General features: G+C 55.9%; 2 protein-coding genes across 7 annotated transcripts; one reads left to right on the forward strand and one right to left on the reverse strand.

The window, feature by feature from the left end:
• The first annotated feature begins 16 nt into the window (after positions 1–16).
• On the forward strand, positions 17–16,451 carry CCDC120 (coiled-coil domain containing 120). 6 transcript variants are annotated; one of them, XM_063634363.1, is made up of 12 exons: positions 346–4,097; positions 4,426–4,721; positions 8,431–8,576; positions 8,707–8,797; positions 8,940–9,073; positions 10,319–10,459; positions 10,828–11,122; positions 11,492–11,554; positions 11,910–12,084; positions 12,201–12,299; positions 13,682–14,596; positions 15,050–16,451. In XM_063634363.1, the coding sequence occupies exons 3-12, from the start codon at positions 8,514–8,516 to the stop codon at positions 15,162–15,164; spliced, it is 2,091 nt and encodes a 696-aa protein (XP_063490433.1). In that variant the 5' UTR covers positions 346–4,097; positions 4,426–4,721; positions 8,431–8,513; the 3' UTR covers positions 15,165–16,451. The 6 variants fall into 6 exon arrangements, with proteins under 6 accessions (XP_055124064.1, XP_063490433.1, XP_063490432.1 ...); XM_063634362.1 differs by having other exon boundaries at positions 348–4,097; positions 4,508–5,574; positions 8,431–8,797; XM_055268089.2 differs by lacking the exons at positions 346–4,097; positions 4,426–4,721; positions 8,431–8,576 and adding an exon at positions 17–330.
• A 1,308-nt stretch (positions 16,452–17,759) lies between these two features.
• On the reverse strand, positions 17,760–20,971 carry PRAF2 (PRA1 domain family member 2). Its single transcript, XM_055268139.2, has 3 exons — positions 20,436–20,971; positions 19,034–19,251; positions 17,760–18,607 (listed from the first exon to the last, which is right to left on the reverse strand). Exons 1-3 carry the CDS (start codon positions 20,612–20,614, stop codon positions 18,468–18,470), a joined length of 537 nt encoding a protein of 178 aa, XP_055124114.1. The 5' UTR covers positions 20,615–20,971; the 3' UTR covers positions 17,760–18,467.
• Positions 20,972–21,034: the final 63 nt, after the last annotated feature.

A 21,034-nucleotide genomic window follows, 5' to 3' on the forward strand; every position in this document is an offset into this window, starting at 1 on the left:
GTCTCGTGCCCCGCCCCCCGGTCCCCCCACCCCCTAGGCTTGGCTGAGCGGCGGAGGTGGCCGTGCCGCTGGAAGCGGACAGACCCGAGTTAGAGGTGGGGGCGGGGGTCCATCGCCCGCGGCCGGGCCGGCGCTCCCCTCCCACCCTCCCCGCGACCCCCGTCTGGCCCCCACGGCTAACGGCAGCGCAGCCGAACACGGCCCACGGGCAGGACGCCGAAGGGGAGCAGGCGCGCGCCGGGGGACGAGCAGGGCACAGTGAGGGAGGGGCGCGTCCACTACCCCGGCCGGCCGACACCGACCCCGCCTACCGCGGCGCGGGGACCCTTGGTGAGTAACCAGCCCCGCCTAAGGAGGAAGGGAGGGGACAGGGTGGGGTGAAGGCCCGGAAAAGCCGACGGGGCGTACCTGCGCGCCCACCCGCGACCTCTAACCCCGTGGCCTCAGCCCTGACCCCTTCCGACCTGACTACATCTTTTTTAAACCTCAACCCCTGCTGGCCTTGGCCTCAGGACCTTCCATCCGAGCCCTGACCTAACCATATTCTGGCCTGGTATGCCTCAACCCCTGTTTTGTCCCCCTAAATCCAGTCCTGACCCCAAACCCCATCCAGTTCTGTCCTGGGGATCTTTGACCTGACCCTGATCCTTGCCCGACCCCGTCTCATCTCTGAAACATCTTGCCCTATCCTAATGCCCAACAGTGACCCCAGTTTCTGTCCTGACGCTTGACCTATCTGTTCCCTAAACTTATCCAGTCTCCAAACCTCTTCCAGTCATGTCCTGCCCCCCTAACCCCAATCTGGTGTAGTTCTGTCCTGATTCCTGCCCCCTAACTTTTGTCCTTTCTCTGCACCCTATATGATATCCTCTCCTATATACTCGTGATCTGCATCCTGGCTCACCACCTTTAAATACCCTCGTCTCCTGCCTTGTCCCTGCCCCTGACTCTGCCCCGTTTTTCCCTCTTCTTGTCCCATCACCATACTCATTCCTATCCTCATTGTATCCTGGTCTTTTCCTGTTCCTGACCTCCATCCTGAACCTGCCCTTTTCCCTGTCCCCTCCTTTGACCACTGGCTTAGCCTTTCCTAGTCATGTCTTCTGACTGCTGTTATATGTTAATCCTGTCCCCTGCCCCGCTGTTTTGTCTCTTTCTTGTACTTTTTCTCTGACCCTTGTCCTGAACCCCACCTTATCCCATCCCCTGGCGAGTGTCCTGGCTCATTCCCCATCCTGCCTCTTGACCTCCATCCTACAATAACTCTGGTTCTATCTTGTCCCCTACGCTCCTTCCTGTTCTGTCCCTTCCCATCCCAGCCCCAGGGTGTTCTCCCCCTTACCATGCCCCTCCACCCTGTTCAGATCTTCTTCCTTCCTAATATCCACTTGCCATCCCTTGTGAGCCCAGGACAGGGGTCCCATTATACTGTGCCCGGAACTTGAAGATTCTGCTGTTCCCAGGACCTCTGAAGTACATCCCAAATGCTTCTCTTAGCAAGAGCAAGCAGCCCTATGCGCCCTGTGTGGCTGATGGGGGTTTTTGTGTGTGATCTCCCCTATCCCCACCCTAGTGATCTTACATAGAGCTTACATTTCTCTTCCTGCCCCAGGAGGGCATGCAACTGTTCCTACGCCCCTGCCCTCCGCAAGTGTGAAAGAATACCCTAAATTATTCAGTGACTGGGAGTCTGAGAGGTCTGGGTCATGTTTCCAGTCTTGCTGTGTTGGGGACTGCCTCATGTTGGGGGGAAGAGTTGAGAAAATATGAAGAGATGGGGAACCCAGGGGTATGTATGAATCTTCTAGGCCATGTTACCCCTATTCCCTGGACTTGATTCCGGGTGCATGATCCCTGCTTTCCTGGCCTGAAAAAGTAGAAGTCTATTCTAGGCCAAGGCTTCGGGACTTGGTATAGAGGAGGGATGGGGTCAAGGATTCACCCTCCTTCTCTCAGCAGTAAGCAATAAAAATCTTGGTGCTAAGTCCACCCCACCTCTGTGGGGCTTGTCTGTGGGGGAGAAGGCCAGGCAGTCACTGGATGTAAGAATCAAGCCTGTCCAGTGGTAACAGTAACAACAGTAATGCAGGGTTCCCCTCATTGTCTGAATCTCCTTGATTCTGAGGATGATGGGGAGAACTTGGATAGCTAGAGGGTAATGTGTTACTCAATTAGGTTTCGTTCCTGCATTTCTCATAGAGACTAGTGAGTTTGAATAACAAGATGCCAGACCTATCTTATTTATCCTGAACATCTATCCAAACCTATTGATAACAAAACAAGCATTCCTCACTGTCCCAATCTATTTGGTACCCGAATTCTGAGAGGGAGAGTGCCCGAAGTTCAGACAGTGAAACCTACCAAGTTATCTGAAGGTATTTTGTTTTCACATCTTACGTAGTGAGTAGAGAAAATTGAGATAATGAAGAATAATGACTAACCAAAAAATGTACCCAAATCTATGAACTTTCCTGAGCTCCAGGGACAAGAGTTGGGATAGTGAGGGTACCCTGTTATGTAAATGGTTCCTGCATTTTGCTTGGAGGGTAAGGAAAGTTCAAGAATGAGGGATACCAGTCGTTTCTCAAAAATGTTTCTAAATCCATTCAGTTCTTGCATTTGGATGGTGAGAGTTCAGACGATTTCTCTGAGTGTATTTGGTTCCTGCATTTTTGATGTTGAGAAAGGAGAGGTTGGATCATGAGGGAAACAGCTCTGTTTCAAATATGTCTCATTTGGTGAGCAGGGAGGGTACCGTGTCTAGATAGCAAGTAGGATTTGGAAGCTGAGGGATACCAGTTCTGTCTCAAAAATGCATCTGAGGCCGGGCGCGGTGGCTCACGCCTGTCATCCCAGCACTTTGGGAGGCCGAGGCGGGTGGATCACCAGGTCAGGAGTTCAAGCCCACCCTGGCCAAGATGGTGAAACCCCGTCTCTACTAAAAATACAAAAATTAGCCGGGCATGGTAGCACGCGCCTGTAATCCCAGCTACTCAGGAGGCTGAAGCAGGGAACTGCTTGAACCCGGGATTGCAGTGAGCCGAGATCATGCCACTGCACTCCAGCCTGGGTGACAGGGTGAGACTCCGTCTCAAAAAAAAAAAAAATTGCGTCTGAATACATTTAGTCTTTGATTTTGGATAGCAAGAGTTCAGACAAGTTATCTGAGGAAAAACAACTGTTTCAAATGTATCAAGTGAGACTGAAGGACACCAGCTCTGTCTGGAAAAAATGTACCTGAATGTATCTACTTGATTCCTGACTTCCTGTGGGGAAGAATACTTGTAACTGTGACAGCCAACATACACTGAGCTCTTACCAGGCACTGTTCTGCACAAGCTTTAAATGTATTAACTGATTTAATGCTCACAATAGCCCTGTGAGGTACATACTGTTATCATCATCCCTAATTGACAGGCACAGAGAGGTTAAGTGACTTGTTCAAGCAGTCACACAGCTAGTAAGTGGCAGAGCTGGGTTGAATCCCAGACTCACCATTTACTAGTGGTAGCAGGGTCATGTGAGGCCCAGGGCCTAGCTGGGGTAGGGCTTAGAGGTTGGGTCATCTTCGAGGCTGTTAAAAGTCATGGACCAGGGCAATGATGTGTGTTAGTGACTCTGCCCCATTTGTCTGCCTGGCCCAGGAGGTCCAGTTACCTGGTCTCCCCCAGTTACCCCTACAACAGCCCACCTCTGTGTGAGTGTATTAATTGTTGTTAGTAAGAGTCATTAATGACATGATGTGTTTCCTTGCACTTTGAAATGCCTTTCAGAGTTACTTGTGGCCTCCATTGTCTCTGTAACCACCTTTTACCCATTTTACAGATAAGGAGACCTAAGCTTTGAGACTCAATCTACATTGCCAGCCAGATTCTCATCCCTCTTGGCTCTGATTTTATTACTCTCCCGCTTCCCAACATCTTTGGTGGCCCATAAAAGGTGGGAGAGGCTGTGGCCGAGAGGACACTCCCCACAGACACCCGATGCCCACCTTACCACTCACTGCGCACCTCTACCAGCCCCAGGCAGTGAAGCGGGGAGGGCGATGAAAGGGGCCTTTGTGTTCCATGCTGGAAATCTCACACCCAGGAAGAAAGGTGGGCAGGGATGGCGGGAGGCCTTAATAGTGTGAGTCTGGGGCATTGCTGATTCAGAGTGAGCTCCTCTCTAGGCTCGGCCCATCTACAGCTTTCCTCACTTCAGGTCATGGTGTGGGCTGCTGCGGGGGCTGGGTAGGGCTTGGGCCCTGGGTCACAGAGCAGATGGTCCTGAATGGAGCACAGGATGTGTGCTGTGTGCCGAGACTGGCCCAGAGCCCAGGTGGTGGTGGTGGTGGTGATGGTGGTGGTGGTGGGCGGGGTGAGGGGAGGCAGGAACAGTACATTGTAAGGACTCAAAGCTCTCATTTCCTTCTCTGGCATGAAGCCTGACTCTCCGAAGAAGAGAGACCCAGCATGGATGTGAAGAAGCATGAGCCCCCTTCCCTACTTCTCCTTCCCACTTGCAGGAGTAGCCTCTATCTGCCTCCCAGCCAGGACCCAGCCCCCGGAAATTCTGATTTCACCTTCTCTTCTGCCACTGTGATCTGAATCGGGCCTCTTCACCTTTCCAGGCCTCAGCTTCTGCATCTATAAAATGGCTGTGAGGAGGCTGGGTCTGTGCCATCCTGCTACATTTGTAGGAACCAAGAGGGATCAAAACCCATAAGTGTTTTGTAGGGCGTAAGTTGTTCTTGATTTATTGAGATTATTTCTTCTGGAGCCACAGAAGGATCTTGAGACCTGGCCTCTCCTTAGAAAGGTTGACTTCCTCTGTCCCCAACTTGGGAAACTGTTCCCTAGTGAGGGTGGGAATTGCCCCAAGGCCTTCTACCACTGCCTTGCCCTGGGAGGAAAGGGTAGGGGCCTCAGAATGTGATGCTTACTGCCAAGAGACAAAAACCCAGTTTACACCCGAAGCCTCCCATGTACTTTACAGCTCCCCACACCTCTATGGCCCAGATCCAAGGTGCTCCTTGGGTGGGCAGCGTCTAATCCTCTGGGAATTTGGGCAGTAGGAGAGGCAGCTACTACTCCCACCACTCTCAGCCCTTCTTCCCAGTTTTCTGCTAAGTGTACTGGGTGAGGAGGCACATGCCTCCATGCCTGGACAGTTTTAAAAAAAATTTTTGTAGAAATGGGGGTCTCACTATGTTGCACAGTCTGGTCTTGAACTCTTGGCTTCAAGCGATCCTCCCACCTCGACCTCCCAAAGTGCTGAGATTACAGGCACCAGCTACCCTGCCTGGCCCAGGCTGTCTTCTTAGACATGCTGGGCACCCTGAGTGGACCTGGCCCTGAAACTGCCCCCAGGGGTGACCCTAGTCCTGGTGGCAGACAGGCAAGGGTTAAAAGGTGTGGGCCGGCCCAGTTCCTGGCAGGTAGGCTGGGCCATTACCTAGTGGGAGGTGGCCAAGGCATCTGCCACTGCTGCTCATTGCCACTACCAGCCGGAGCCAGGGCCTGGTCCCAGGGCCTGGTCGAGACAACTATTTTTGAGGTATCTGAGGCTACCCCACAGCACTCTCTGGCATTGGTGAGCACCTGGGAGCAGTGGGCTCAGGGTGCGAGGGGGATAAGGGCATTGGGGAGCTGGGGCAGGGTGTACTGAAGTTCCCTTCGGTAGAGAGCCAGGTCTGTGGGAGAGGCACACCAACAATGCAGGGCAGGGTGGTGGTGGGGGGGTGGGGGGGCGGTGAGAATGGAGGGCCTGAGGACAGGGGCAAAGCCCAAAACACCAATTTCCTTTCCTGGCACCAAGCCGATTCCCTGCCAGAAATGGACGAGGAGGGATCGGGGAGAAGAGAAGTATAAGTTCCCCCTTCTCCACCCTATCCCTGCTTCCTTTCCTCCCCCCCAGGAGTAGCCTCTGTCCTCCCCCAACCCAGGGCCAAGCTCCCCAAGAAAGACCAGACTGGGCTACTAAGAAACCATTACTCAGGCACCTGCCTGCCTATGCCTGATTTGTTCACCACAGTGAAGGAAGCGGGGGCTCTGGGGAGGGGAATGGCCCAGACATTGAGAGTTTGTATTTGCTCTAATAGTGGCAGGATGTGGAAATGACCCCCTAAGTGTTGGGGTGCCACCCAGGTGAGGTATCTTGGTTGTAAACAGTCATTACAGCCAGGAATTTCTCGGCTGTGGTGTCAGAATGGCAGACCTGAAAAACCTGCCGGGCCCGCCTCTGGGTGTGGGGGGTACCCTCTGCTGTTCTCCCGCTGCAGCTGGTCCCTGGGACAGGATGGGGGCCATGGGGTCACTGGTAGGGGGAGACCTGGGGTTGGTGTGGGGGTGCGCTGGGGAGGGGTTTGCTGGGATCCCTTTCTCGCCATCTGGGTGGGGATGAGGCAGCCCCAGGCCCCAAGGCAAGTATGCAGAGGGCAGGTGAGCGGAGGCAGAAGCTTAGGAACTGGGTGTGGGGGTGTGGGGCGTTGACTTGTGTCTAGCCTGCCCAGTGACCCCATGACTCATACTCTAACTATGTCCCCCCGAGATCAGGCTGATAGGGAGGAGTTGGGGTTCCTGTGTGGACCCTGTCTGGACTTCCAGGACGCTCTGAGAAATTAGAGAAGAAAGGATTGGCTGGGCGCAGTGCCTCACGCATGTAATCCCAGCACTTTGGGAGGCCAAGGCGGGTGGATCACCTGAGGTCAGGAGTTCGAGAGCAGCCTGGCCAACATGGTGAAACCGAATTTCTACTAAAAATACAAAATTAGCCAGGCATGGTGGCATGCACCTGTAATCCCAGCTACTCTGGAGGCTGAAGTGGGAGAATTGCTTGAACCTGGGAAGTGGTGGAGGCTGCAGTGAGCCAAGATCGTGCCACTGCACTCCAGCCTAAGCGACAGAGCCAGACCCTATCTCCAAAAAAAAAAAGAATTGAAGCAGCCCAGCATGGGATTGGGATTGGGACCAATGCTGGCAAGGGGGACCATGGATGGAATTGGGTTCCTGTGGGGGTAAAGGAAGGTTCCAGGGAACCCTGTGAGAGTTCCTTGGGCCTAAATGGGGGCTGGGCCTAAATGGGGGCTGGGAAAGTTGGAGCCCCAGTGATCTGGGATGTGGAGGAACCCCTGCCATGCTGGGAAGTGTCAGACCTTAGATGAGTGGGGATGTGGGGCCTGGGTTTGTCAAAAGGCTTTAGGGACTGATCCCCACCCCTGCTATTGAAGGCAGGGCACCACTGCTTCAAGAGAGGGGTACAGACCCTATGGGGCAGGTAGGAGGACTGCAGAGAAACATGACACCTTATAAGCAGCTTGGCCTCACCCCGCAATACACAGACGGGGAAGGGGCTTGAACCCATGCCTCCTTGGTTGGCTGGGTCTTCCTCACACCAGGCTAACATGTCATGACAAGCTGCCGACTTCAAGGTAGGTGATAATGGGAGCTCTGTGGCCCCATAAAGCCCTCCCAGTCACCTGCCACCTAGGTTTGGCCAGGTGGTGGGAGGTGATGTCACTCAGCTGCCCAGCTGGGGACTGAGCATGATGTGGAAGGAAGGGAGCAAACTCCAGAGGAGGGGTGGCCAGCCAAGGCAGGTTCCATGGTCAGCTGAGCCATCGGGGGCAGAGGAGGAGGCAGGAGGCAGATGGTTCGTTATTTGCAGCTGTGGACTTTGCTTCTCACAAATCCCAGCAGGAGGACTTCCCTACACTAGGCTCAGGACAGGCTGTCATGGCGAGAGGGGCTGGAGGGACCCTGGGTCAAGTGAACATTCTCCTTGCTGCACTAGAGCTACAGAATGGAGTTGGGACAAGCACAGACCCACAGATCTGAGCTTGAACCCTGGCTCCACTGCCTCCTCATTCACTTACTCCATCTTTTATTCATTCAGCTGGCATGCATTCATTGAGCACTTGTGTGTACAGCCATGTCCAGGGTGCTGGTGATGCTGATGAAAATGGGACAGATAATGTTTCCTGTCCTCGTCGATGTTCCAGGAGGCACAATCTCTTGTTGAACAACCATTTGTGAGAGGATATAACTGTGGAAGTGATAATTAAGTTCTAGAATGATAAGTGTGATGCAGGGGCTGGGGTGGTGAGAAGTTGAAGAAAGCACTTCAGGCAGCATCCACAGCCTGGGCAAAGGCCCTGAGGCCTGAGGGACCAGGGAGCTTATGAGGAAGTTGGTGGGGTTAGAGCGGTTCTCATGAGCGAGAGTGTAGGACCAGAGGGGTGGGCCTGGGTTATGTCTGTGGCTATGGGCCAGTTATTTCACCTCTGTGCCTTCCTTTCCTCATCTCTAAAATGGGGATACGAATCTTTCCAGGTGGCTCTGAAGATTCAGTGTGGCATCATAGGTAACTGTTGCAGGCACCCAGGTGATGACTGTGTGTCCATTGTTGTTATAGTTGGTTGAATCTATCCCATTAATTCTCCTTCCCCAGGCAAGACTCGTGGCTGTGACCCATGGGCCTCTGAGGAGGCGTTGTAAGTCCGCCCAGCTCCCCACTTGCTGTGCTCTCACTCAATGCGAAGGGAACCAAGGTACCAGGGCCAAGTGGGTCCAGACATCCACACGGATTCTGAAAGGGCAGGTCAAGCAGGCACGTGGGGCCCAGGTTACCCCTTATTCCCCGCTGTGGCATGGGAAGCTGGGAAGGGCTGGGGGTTGGGGTATCATGGGATGTGCTTCCTTAACGGCTCCTGTGTGTCACTGCCAGACTTTGTCCAGCCATCAGCCACGGCCTCTTGACAGCAACAAGATGGAAGTCAAAGGTCAGCTGATCAGCTCTCCTACCTTCAATGCCCCAGGTCGGTGGCTGCTTCCCCTCCTGCTGCCTCCTCCCCTGCTCTGAATCACCACCTGCTTGCTCGGGAAGAGTCGGTCCCTTGCCCCACAGCTGCTCCAGAATGCCCTGGCTGTCCTACTGATCTTTGGTCCCTCTGTGTCCAGCTGCCCTGTTCGGAGAGGCTGCCCCCCAGGTGAAGTCAGAGCGTCTGCGGGGGCTGCTTGACCGGCAGCGGACCCTGCAGGAGGCCCTGAGCCTGAAACTTCAGGAGCTCCGCAAAGTGTGTCTCCAGGAGGCGGTGAGGGCCTGGCCCTAGGGGTATCAGGCGGGGAGGTTGGGAGGAGGTGAGGAGCTGGGGCCCCTAGGTAGACAGACTTGGGTGGCAATTCCTCAACCACTTGTCTTGGCTTTAGATTCCCTGTCACCCACTTTCTCCTCAAAGCTCAGCTTAGATGTGTTAGAATGAATGAAATAGGCTGGGCGCTGTGCCTCAGGCCTGTAATCTCAGCACTTTGGGAGGCTGAGGCAGGTGGATCACCTGAGGTTGGGAGTTCGAAACCAGCCTGACCAACATGGAGAAATCTCATCTCTACTAAAAATGCAAAATTAGGCTGGGCACAGTGGCTCATGCCTGTAATCCCAGCACTTTGGGAGGCCGAGGTTGGCGGATCACGATGCCAGGAGATCCAGACCATCCTGGCTAACACGGTGAAACCCCGTCTCTACTAAAAATACAAAAAATTAGCCAGGCGTGGTGGCAGGCGTCTGTAGTTCCAGCTACTCGGGAGGCTGAGGCAGAATAGCGTGAACCCGAGAGGCGGAGCTTGCAGTGAGCCGAGATTGCGCCACTGCACTCCAGCCTGAGCGACAGAGCAAGACTGTTTCAAAAAAAAAAAAAGCAAAATTAGCTGGGTGTGGTGATCCCAGCTACTTGGGAGGCTGAGGCAGAAGAATCGCTTAAACCCTGGAGGTGGAGGTTGCAGTGAGCTGAGATTGCGCCATTGCACTCCAGCCTGGGCAACAAGAGCGAAACTCCACCTCAAAAAAAAAATATGGTAATACAGGCCCACTGTTGACAATTTCAAATCCAACAAACCTCAGAAAACAGGTTCTGTCCAAAATTTGGCAGCACAGTCTGACCTGAACTGGCACAGGGTGATCTGTTTCAGTTTACCCCTCTTACTGTGAATGCCCACAATGTGCCGGAAATAATACTATAGCTCAGACCACGCAGCCACAGCCCCTGAAGGGAGTTATATAATACTTAGGATCTCGATGGTATCACCTTTATAAAAATGAAACAATTCTGGATTCCAAAGCAGGTCTCCCTGCCTCCCATGCCCATCACCCCAGGGGTTTGGGCCACTGAGGTTTGGGCACACCTGCTTGGTGGAGATACTGGTAGGAGGGAGGGGAGTATTGTGCATGGTTGCTGAGCAGGGCCAGGCTCCTGGTAGGACTTCTGTAGCTTCTGGGATCATTAATGCTTCACCCCATCCTTTCAACTAACCCTTGGTAGTCTCTGACCCCTACCTCCCACCAGGAGCTGACTGGCCAGCTGCCCCCTGAGTGCCCACTAGAGCCTGGTGAACGGCCCCAGTTGGTCCGCCGGCGGCCCCCCACAGCCCGCGCCTACCCTCCACCGCACCCCAACCAAGCACACCACTCCTTGTGCCCTGCTGAGGTGAGCAGATGGGTGTGGAGAGCAAGAGGGTGGGGAGAGGGGACAAGTACAGAGGAGTAGCCAGGAGGAAGGTGTGGGGAGGGGGCTTGTGGCCAGGTGAGGGAGAGGCTAAGATGAGAAGGAGAAGGGCTTCTGGAGGTAGGTTCCTGCAATGAGGGAGGATGCTGGTCCCTAACTGTCAGGACAGGCCTCCCACCTTCAGGAAGATGAACAGACCCAGCCCTTCACCAAGAGAGGCCCTGACCCGCCCCCTCCCCAGGGTGAATAGGTCTGAAAAGGCTGCAGGAAGTGCAGGCCAGCCTCTAGTGGGTTTGGCCCCGCCAGGTCCCTGTTCCTGGCCATTTCCAACATTTGGGTGGGCCCGACAGGAGCTGGCTCTTGAGGCCCTGGAGCGCGAGGTGTCAGTGCAGCAGCAGATCGCGGCGGCCGCCCGCCGCCTGGCCCTGGCCCCTGATCTGAGCACCGAGCAGCGCCGGCGCCGGCGCCAGGTCCAGGCAGACGCACTGAGGAGGCTGCACGAGCTAGAGGAGCAGCTCGGGGATGTCCGGGCCCGCCTTGGCCTCCCAGTGCTCCCGCTGCCCCAGCCACTGCCACTGTCCACGGGGTCAGTGATCACTGCCCAGGGAGTCTGCCTGGGCATGCGCCTTGCTCAGCTCAGCCAAGGTGAGCATCCCCTGGTGAGGGTGGGAGAGTGGACACTGGCGAATGGACGTGGTAGGGCTGGGATGGGTGACTGGCTGGTGAAAACCGGGAGGTAGGCACAACTCAAGTGGTCCAACCCATGAGAAGAGTTGTGACAAACTGGCTTACTGGAAAGGACAAACTGGGGGACTGATGAATATCTGCCGGGACAGTCAGGAACCAAGCTGGGGTGGTCTTGGTCTCTGGTAAAAGCAGATTCTTGGGAAGGGAACAGGATGAGGTGGAAACTGGCCAGAAGGTGGCCCAAGTAGAGGTGCCCACCCAGTGGTGTAAGGGGGTAGCACCCAGGCCTGGGAGTGAGAGGCCCATTTCTCCCCCTCTCACCTGTAGAGGACGTAGTTCTGCACTCAGAGAGCAGCTCCCTCTCAGAGTCTGGGGCCAGCCATGACAACGGTGAGGACTCCTATCCCCGAAACCTGCCCCCGACTCCTACGTCCCTTCAGCCTATTCCCTTTATTCATCCGACCACATCCTGCATGATCAGCCCATCCTTTGATGCCCTGCCCCTCCTGTGCTGCTTCAGCTTCTCCTTAGCCATGCGCCATCTTCCTGTGGGTCCCCCATCTTCTTAGCCTCACACCACCCCAGCCCCACAGCCCCAGAACCTACTTGTCAGCCTTAGCTCCTCCTCAGCCTGCTTAACCTGTCCCAGCACTTTGCCCCTCCCCATGGCCTTGCCCCTCAGCCTGTCCTGCCCCCTCTGGGCCCCCCTCATTGAATTCTATCCCACTTGCTCTCTTCCACTCAGAGGAGCCCCATGGCTGCTTCTCTCTGGCCGAGCGCCCCTCACCACCCAAGGCTTGGGACCAGCTGCGGGCAGTATCTGGGGGGAGCCCTGAGCGGCGAACCCCATGGAAACCACCTCCATCAGATCTTTATGGGGATCTGAAGAGCCGGCGGAACTCTGTGGCCAGCCCCACCAGGTGAGAATGAGCCCCTCCTCCCCTCCGCAGGAGCTGGGAATGGGATAGCAAGCCTGGGCTGGCAGAGGGTCTCCTGGTGGGTACAGTCTCTAACCTAGGCCTGCCTGTCTGTCTAGCCCCACACGCTCGCTGCCCAGGAGTGCCTCCAGTTTTGAGGGGCGAAGTGTGCCTGCCACCCCTGTCCTCACCCGGGGCGCTGGCCCCCAGCTCTGCAAGTAAGAGGAATCTGAGGGTGGGCTGGAGGATCAGAGGGGAGGGAACCATTAGTTCTCACTGGAAGCTTGAGGACAGCATTATCAAAAAGTGGGATGGCTGGGCGTGGTGGCTCATGCTTGTAATCCCAGCACTTTCGGAGGCCGAGGCGGGCGGGTTACTTGAGATCAGGGGTTCAAGACCAGCCTGACCAACATGGTGAAACCCCGTCTCTACTAAAAATACAAAAATTAGCTGGGCATGGTGGGGCATGCCTGTAATCCCAGCTACTTGGGAGGCTGAGGCAGGAGAATCGCTTGAACCCGGGAGGCAGAGGTTGCAGTGAGCTGAGATCAGCATCGTGCCACTGCACTCCAGCCTGGGCAACAAGAGCGAAACTCCGTCTCAAAACAAACAAAAGCTGTGGGACATGGGAGGCTGGGCATTAAAGGTGAGCAGGTATCTCAGTGGATAATGGGGTAGGGATTTGGGGCAGAATCATCAAAGTTTGAGTATGGGCTTTTCTGTGCATTTTGGACAAGCCATTCCCCTTCTCTGAGTCAGTCTCCTCATTTGTGAAATGGAAATAATAATATCTGCCTTTGAACGACATGGACATAATAAGTTCTGGTTAACATATACTCAGTGCCTGCCACCTGCTAGGAATTGCATCAACTCATTTAATCATAATGAGATCCCTATGAGGTGGGTGCTATTGTTGTTCCCATTTTATAGATGAGGCAAGTGAGGCACAGAAAGGTTAAGTAACTTGTTAGTAAACTGAAGTCCTGGAGTTTGAGCCCAGGCAAGTTTTACTCTAGAGTCCATGCTTTTAACCACCGTCCTCTTCTGCTTCTTAAACAGAGTGCCTACTTTCCCCAGGCTCTGAACAAAACCAAGTCCCCGTCCTTGTGGGGCTTGCATTCTGTGAATGGTGGCTGTTGGGATGGTAGCTTTGGGTGGTTCATACGTATGGTCGGATAGAGAATTCAGGCAGGGTTTTACATGTGAGCCCTAAGGCCTAGGACTCAATCCTGGAGGCTGTGCGAGCCATGAGAAGGGCCTTAGCAGGGGGAGGGGTCAGCTGGATTAGGAATAGCCCCCTGCCTGGCATCTACTCTGCTAGCCTTTCCTCTGAGTCCCTACACAGATTTACACCTCCCTTGGAGCTAACAGTGCCAGGCCTCCCCCACGCATTTCTACCCCTGACCATCTAGCCTAGGATAGAACCTCAGCTGCCCTTTACATGTCACTACCTGCCACCTTTATACACACAGCTTCCAACCCTGGGCCCATCTGGAGATGTGAAAGTGAAGGCTCAGAAAGGGGTGGGGTAGGGAGGGCACTGCACGCCTTCTGCCTGATTTTTCTGACCCTATTCCGTGACCCTTGCCTCTCACCCCAGACCTGAAGGCCTTCATTCTCGTCAGTGGTCCGGCAGTCAGGACTCCCAGATGGGCTTCCCCCGGGCGGACCCTGCCTCCGATCGCGCCTCCCTCTTCGTAGCTCGCACCCGCCGCAGCAACAGTTCTGAGGCCCTGCTGGTGGACCGGGCCGCTGGTGGGGGAGCTGGCTCCCCGCCCGCCCCTCTGGCTCCCTCTGCCTCTGGCCCCCCAGTCTGCAAGAGCAGTGAGGTGCTGTATGAGCGCCCCCAACCAACCCCTGCCTTCTCCTCCCGCACAGCAGGCCCCCCAGACCCTCCCCGGGCCGCCCGGCCTAGCTCAGCTGCCCCTGCCTCCCGAGGTGCCCCCCGGCTCCCACCTGTGTGTGGGGACTTCCTCTTGGACTATTCCTTGGACCGGGGCCTGCCCCGCAGTGGCGGTGGAGCAGGCTGGGGGGAGCTGCTGCCTGCAGCTGAGGTCCCAGGACCCCTCTCCCGCCGGGATGGGCTCCTCACCATGCTCCCCGGCCCACCACCTGTGTATGCAGCTGACAGCAACAGCCCCCTCCTCCGCACCAAGGACCCCCACACCCGTGCCACCCGCACTAAGCCCTGTGGCCTGCCCCCAGAGGCTGCCGAGGGCCCTGAGGTGCATCCAAACTCTCTGCTGTGGATGCCCCCCCCCACCCGTATCCCCTCGGCTGGTGAACGCAGTGGCCACAAGAACCTGGCTCTGGAGGGGCTGCGGGACTGGTACATCCGGAACTCGGGACTGGCTGCGGGGCCCCAGCGCCGGCCTGTGCTCCCTTCTGTGGGCCCGCCACACCAACCCTTCCTTCATGCCCGCTGCTATGAGGTGGGCCAGGCGCTGTATGGGGCCCCCAGCCAGGCGCCACTCCCACACTCGAGGAGTTTCACGGCGCCCCCTGTCTCTGGCAGGTATGGGGGTTGCTTTTACTGATGGGTAGGGGTCTCTTAAGGCAGATGGCGAAGATATCCAGGCCAGGGAGTGGCTAGTCATGATAGCTAATGAATTGGACCACGAGGAAACTAGCTGCTGTGATGGCACAGGGTCACTCTACTGCACATGACCTGCATTAGTCCATGGGGTCCTGGTGGAGGGGATCTTGGGCACTGGTAGCAGCAATTCTTTATCAAGTTATAGGCTGAAGATGAGCCTTGAAGCCAGGGTGCCGGGAGGAAGGGACATCTCATGCCCCTTGCCGTTTTCTTCCTTTTTTCTCCATGCCCCGGAGCCTGAAAGTGCTGTCCTGTGCCTGCCTCCACCTCTTTAACGAGCCTCTTTTCCTTTCTTTTTCTGTGTCTTGTCTGTCTTTCCCTCTTCTTGTCTTCCCCGCCCTGTCCTCCGGATTCCTGCTACCCCTTCTAAAGATACTACGCGGACTTCCTGTATCCCCCGGAGCTGAGCGCTCGTTTAAGTGACCTGACGCTAGAGGGGGAGCAGTCCTCCAGTTCTGACACCCAGACCCCGGGGACACTGGTCTGACCCCTTCTGATATGTCCCTTGTTGGCCTGGGCACGATTCCAATCTGGGGAGCACACAGCTGACCTCGCTGGGCCCTGCGGTGTGGTTGCTCTCAGTCCTGAGCGGAGTGCGCCAACCTAATCTTCCAAGGCCCCTGGCTCCCCGTAGGCCCAGGAAGGTGTCTGACACCCTGCTTCTTGTCTCACACTGTGCTGGGGACTGGGGGCCCTCAGCCAGCTTAAAAGAGGGGGGATGATGTCATGGGGACCCCAAGCCCCTTCCTCTATTTATGTTTACAGTTGTGACTTAGGTATTCACTGTCTTCCTCCAACACTAGGCGTTTTATAAAAGGGAAACTGTGATCTCATCTGGTTGGGTTCATTCCTGTTCCCATGCCCAACCAGGTTCCATTCAGGAACCCCCTCCATAAAATGGACCATATCGGGTCTCAGGGCCATTTAGGGCCGCCAGGAGACTCTGGTGTGAACAGAAATCCCTGCCACGCATCGCCAGGGCAGTTGTTGGGGCAGTGGGCTCTCTGCCCACACTTGGAAGGACTGCAGTCTGGGTGGGATGCCTGAAGGAGCCCAACCCCGTCTGTGCCCATGGCCTCTGCCCTGACCACCCCCAGTCAGGAGGCCCCACAGGAGGGGTAAAGGGAAGAGCCATCAGGTGTGCTGTGTCCTGGGATCCTGTGGGGGTTGAACTTGGCATCTACCAGATCTGGCACCCAGTAGATGCCAGTGAAATCCTCAGGTGAGGTCTGGCTACAGGCCACGGGCCACGGGCCACTCACACCTTCCTTGGCTTTCCTTCCACCCCTCACCCTTTTTTTTTTTTTTTTTCTGGAGACGGGGTCTTGCTCTGTCGCCAGGCTGGAGTGCAGTGGCGCAATCTCAGCTCACTGCAACCTCCGCCTCCTGGGTTCTCCTGCCTCACCCTCCCGAGTAGCTGGGATTACAGGCACATGGCACCATGCCCAGCTAATTTTTGTATTCTTAGTAGAGACAAGGTTTCACCATATTGGCCAGGCTGGTCTTGAACTCTTGACCTCGTGATCTGCCCGCCTTGGCCTCCCAAAGTGCTGGGATTACAGCCGTGAGCCACTGCACCCAACCCCAATCCACCACTTTTTAAGCAAACCCACACAAGTTGTGTTTTCTATGATACCTGTCTGTGATTTTCGGAGCTGGGGGTTCCCTTACCCCCTTTTCCTGGTGTTAAACTTTTCTTTTTATACCAGTGGATCTGGACCCAAGACATTACCCACATTGGAAGGGGATTTGTATAATAAATGTGTAAACTGAACCCATGTGTTGCTGCTCTGTCTGCCTCACCTTGGGGGCCCACACCTCTAGTCAAGACCAGATAATATATTTTTACAGGAAAAAACATACCTTGGGAATAGCCTGTGATAGTGTCATCTGTTTTGACTTTAACTTGCTTTGTGATGTGGGGCAACTTCTTTGCCTGTCTGCACTCAGATTTCTAGCCAACCTCAAACAATAACTCTTGGTAATATAAATGGTGATAACAAAGACTCTGTCCTTAACCTCCCTATACATTTTTTTTTAATTTTTATTTTTTTGAGACAATGTTTCACTCTGTTGCCCAGGCTGAAATGTAGTGGCACGATAACGGCTCACTGCAGCCTTGACCTCCTGGACTCAGTCTTCCCACCTCAGCCGCCTGAATAGCTGAAACTACAGTTGTGCACCACCATACCTGCTAATTAAAAGAAAAAAATTGTAGGCCGGGTGCGCAGTGGCTCACGCCTGTAATCCTAGCACTTGGGAGGCCAAGGCAGGCAGATCACGAGGTCAGGAGATCAAGACCATCCTGGCTAACACAGTGAAACCCCGTCTCTACTAAAAATACAAAAAAATTAGCTGGGCGTGGTGGCACGTGTGTGTAATCCCAGCTACTCGGGAGGCTGAGGCAGGAGAACCGCTTGAACCTGGGAGGCAGAGATTGCAGTGAGCCGAGATCACACCACTGCACTCCAGCCAGGGCGACAGAGCCAGGACGTCTCAAAAAAAAAAAAAAAAAAAAATGTAGAGATGGGGTCTCATGTTGCCCAGGTTAGTCTTGGACTCCTAGGCTTGAGCAGTCCTCCTGCCTCAGCCTCCCAAAGTGCTGGGATTACAGGTGTGAGCTACCATGTCCAGCTTTTTGAGACAGGTTCTCACTGTTGCCCAGGTTGGAGTGCAGTGGCACAATCGCAGCTCACTGCAGCCTCTACCTCTTAGGCTCTGGCCATCCTCCTGCCACAGCCTCCCAAGTAGCTGGGATTACAGAAGCACACCACCATGCCCAGCTAAATTTTAATTTTTTTGTAGAGATAGAGTCTTGCTATATTGCCCAGGCTGGTCTCAAACTCCTAGCCTCAAGTGATCCTCTAGTCTCAGCCTCCCAAAGTGTTGGAATTACAGGCATGAGCCACCGCACCTATCCTTCCCTGTGCTTTAATGCTGATCCAGAGGTAATAAGTTCAAGGAAGGGCCTCAGAGATCACCTCTTCAGCCCACATATTCAGGAAGAGCCTAGCAAAATTGAAAAGTAGAAGGCCACTTCTGTCCTTTGAAATGTACAAGGACTTTACCCAGGAGGCTCAAATTGGCATGAGATGCAACAGGCTTTATTGTTGCAGCAACACTAACATATACGCCCCATTCCCTGCTGAGGCCTGTCCCCACCTCACCCCTTGGTTGTCGATGGTGTGGAACACTGGGGTGAGGGGCAAAATCCCTAAGCAGAGCTGGAGGGAGGCAAGTGGGACTGGTGAGGGTCGGGATCACCTGGACCAAGGGTCCAACAGTCAGGATACCCAACTCCATCCACACAGGGGCATGGAACACTTGGGTTCTGAGTTCAAGATTTGGCAATGTTTTGACCTGGGTTGGAAGGTAGGGTGGGGTCTGGAAAAGCTTTGGTCCAGGGTTCAAGATTTGAGAGTGCCTTGCCCCAGGCCCCAGTTTGGGGATGAGCATGGAGAAGGGTGGATAGGAGTGTCTCTGGGTTCACAATTTGAAATTGGCCATGGATGCTCTGGCCTGAAGCCCCAGTTTTGGGGCTGGATGTAGGTGGCTCTTGGTCCTAGGTTCAGGGCTGGGGAAGACTCTTGTCCCTAGGTAATGGGGGCTGGGTGTGAGGGATATCTTAGTTTGGGGCCGGCGTGGGGGTAGGGCGGTCACAGACGTCCTGTTTTGTTTGGGCAGGGGGCTCTAGGCTCCTGTTTTAAGTGCTGGGAAAGGGCTCTGGGTCCCAATTATGGGCTGGGGGTGGGGTGGTATTCTCCAGGTCCTGGGTACAGATCCCAGGGGCCTAGGATCCAGCCTCCTGCTCTTGTCCCAGCGCCTCTAGTAGCAGGCCCATTGGCGTCCGCTTGAGACCAATGCTCTCGATCTTGTTCTCAATCTTGTTCTTAAGGTTGCGCAGGCGCAACGAGGCGTGCACCAGGATCACTGTGGGCGGCACCGAGAGGGGTGGTCAGTGGAATAGACCTCAGCCTGCAGCCAACCGGGGTCCACCGAAGGGAATTGGCGCGCAGGCAGGCCAATGGAGTGGTGAGCAGCCAGGACGCCTCAGATACTGAAAGCGTGGCCGAGTAATTGGCTTGGCAACGTGGGCATGGCCAGGGAAGGCGCCCAGTAACGGAGACGTGGCCAGTGGAAGGCACTTAACACCAAGAGTGAGATAGTAAAGGCGATAATAAAAGGGGTGTTCCCAGAAGGGGGAACGAAGCCCGGGAAGGCGCTTTTAGCGGGGGCGTGGCCAGGCCCTCGGGTTTCCCAGCCCCCTCTCAACCCGGGGACCGGGGCAGGGCTGGCCTGGTGCCTTAAGCATGCTCTGGCCGCTTTCCTGGCTATCTCGGGGTAGTGGAGACTCACGAAGCACCGGCCCGGCGATGCTGAGCAGGAAGGTGCAAGCGCCGCCCGCGACCCAGAGAACCAGGAGGCCGACGGCAAGCACTGCGGCCAGGCAGGCGGCAGGGTGGCTGCGGCGGCAGCGGCGCACAGCTGCGCGGGTCTCAGCTGCCCACACCAGCACGCCGAGGGCCACCGCCACTACCAGCGCGCTCAGGAGCGTATGAAGCGGCCGCACGTACCTGCGGGTACAAGGGAACCAAGCTAGCCCGCCAGGCGGAGAGACGGCCTCCGGACCACCACCCACCCTGGGCCCCAAGAGCCAGGGTCTCCAGTCTCCGGACACTCCAGCCCGGCACATCCTCCCACCAGCCCTGTCTCTAGCAGGCCCATCTGCCAGGGCTCCCGACTCACCTCTGTAGACCCCTCCTTCCCTCCTTGTCAGTTCCACTGTCCTGTCTTCCTTAGGTCCCCTCTTCAGGCCCTCCCATCCCGCTAGACACTCCCCACATCCCCGGGCTCCCAACACTTCCCTGGACTTTCCTTCCGACTCTACCCCAGTAGGGCCCCTCATCAGCCTGCCCGCAAGCTCCCCTTTAACCCCAGCCCCAGCAAATCCCTCTTCCAGGCCTTCTGTCTCCACAGGTTCCCCTCTCCCCAGGCCGAGGGTCCTTATAGGAGCCCCCTCCAGGCTTCCTCCCCTCCCAATGCCCCCTCCAGGCTCCCATTTCCCTATAGATTCCTCCCTCCATCATTGCTAGGACCTCTTCCAGGTCGTCAGCCCCACTCTGAATTTCCAGCACTGTTCAAGTCCTCCAGATTCTCCATCCCTCTCTGGTCTCAGGCTTTCCAACCATGGATCCTCCTCCTGGGCCCAAGTTCCCCAACAGGTACCTGCCCCTGCCGCCTTCCAATCATAGCCAGGCTCCCCTCCAAGACCGGATCCCCGATAAATACATCTTCCAAACTCTCCAACTTTACCGTCTATTTCCCGGTCTCTGCCCTAAGTACTCCAGGGTCGGCCTCAATCTGGCCCCATCATTCACATCACACCCCCCCCCACGCCCCTCAAGTACTCTCATGTCCCCCTTTCGGGCCCTCCTTTTTTTCCGGTTCACCTTCCAGCCTACTTTCCCCTTCAGTCCCACACTTGTCTCCATCCTCCCCAGATCTTCCCTGTAGACCCCCATCCCCCGCAGGCCCTCCTCATCAGCCAGGCTACATCTCCCTGAGGCCCTCCTTATAACTAGGCTCCACCTCCTTCAAGGCCCCCCTTCCAAGTTCCTCAGGCCGTCCATCTCTACTGACTTCGCCCTTCCCGGCCTTGCATCCCCCTCAGGTTCCCCGTCTTGGTCCTCAAAGACCTGTAGGTCTACCCCCCACGCTCTGCAGACGTCCCTGGCCAACCGGCGCCTCCCTCCCTCACCCGGCGAGAGCGAGGCCGATGCCGAAGCAGAGAAGGTAGTTGGTTTGGTAGTAGAGGAGGTTGTTGATGACGCGGTGGCACCATCGCTGCGGGTCGCATGGATCCGGAGCCGCCAGACGCGCCGACCCCAGAACAAAGTCGTCCAGGGCGCGTAGCGGTGGCAGCCGCACCTCCGACATCCTGCCGGTTAATGTGGCTGGACCAGCCAGGAGGGGGCCGGACTACAACAACCGTTACGCCCCTCGCCACCGCGGGGCACACCGGGAAACGGAGTCTGGGCTGGGCAGCTTTTTCCTAACCTCCTAGGTGGATTGCGCAGGGGCGGCGATGCACGTGACCGGAAAAGCAACTAACACGCCACTCAGGAAAGCAGCAAAGGCTGCTGGGAAATTAAGTCTTGGCCACGGAGCGAGATGCTCCCAACCCTTAAAACTGCTATCCACCCCCGCGCGGGGCGCCGCAGGGGCTGCTCCAGGCGGTGCCAGCGGCTCAAGCACAAAGTAGCCAGACAGATAAGAAAGGAGGGACTGTCACAAGGATCCGAGTTGGATTCCACCTCCTTCCTGTCAGCGCCCAAGAGGGTCACATTTCTCCAGGAA

The sequence above is a fragment of the Symphalangus syndactylus genome, chromosome X (assembly GCF_028878055.3).
Source record: "Symphalangus syndactylus isolate Jambi chromosome X, NHGRI_mSymSyn1-v2.1_pri, whole genome shotgun sequence".
Taxonomy (NCBI): Eukaryota; Metazoa; Chordata; class Mammalia; order Primates; family Hylobatidae; genus Symphalangus; species Symphalangus syndactylus.

Excerpts from the sequence above, each read along its gene's own strand:
- PRAF2 (XM_055268139.2), bottom strand. The coding sequence starts at position 20,614 with ATGTCGGAGGTGCGGCTGCCACCGCTACGCGCCCTGGACGACTTTGTT. Across the intron at positions 19,252-20,435 it reads ATCGGCCTCGCTCTCGCCGG|GTACGTGCGGCCGCTTCATA; the intron begins GTGAGGGAGGGA and ends TTGTACCCGCAG. Across the intron at positions 18,608-19,033 it reads CATCGCCGGGCCGGTGCTTC|TGATCCTGGTGCACGCCTCG; the intron begins GTGAGTCTCCAC and ends TGCCGCCCACAG.
- CCDC120 (XM_063634362.1), top strand. The coding sequence starts at position 5,308 with ATGCTGGGCACCCTGAGTGGACCTGGCCCTGAAACTGCCCCCAGGGGT. Across the intron at positions 9,074-10,318 it reads AAGTGTGTCTCCAGGAGGCG|GAGCTGACTGGCCAGCTGCC; the intron begins GTGAGGGCCTGG and ends ACCTCCCACCAG. Across the intron at positions 11,555-11,909 it reads TGGGGCCAGCCATGACAACG|AGGAGCCCCATGGCTGCTTC; the intron begins GTGAGGACTCCT and ends TCTTCCACTCAG.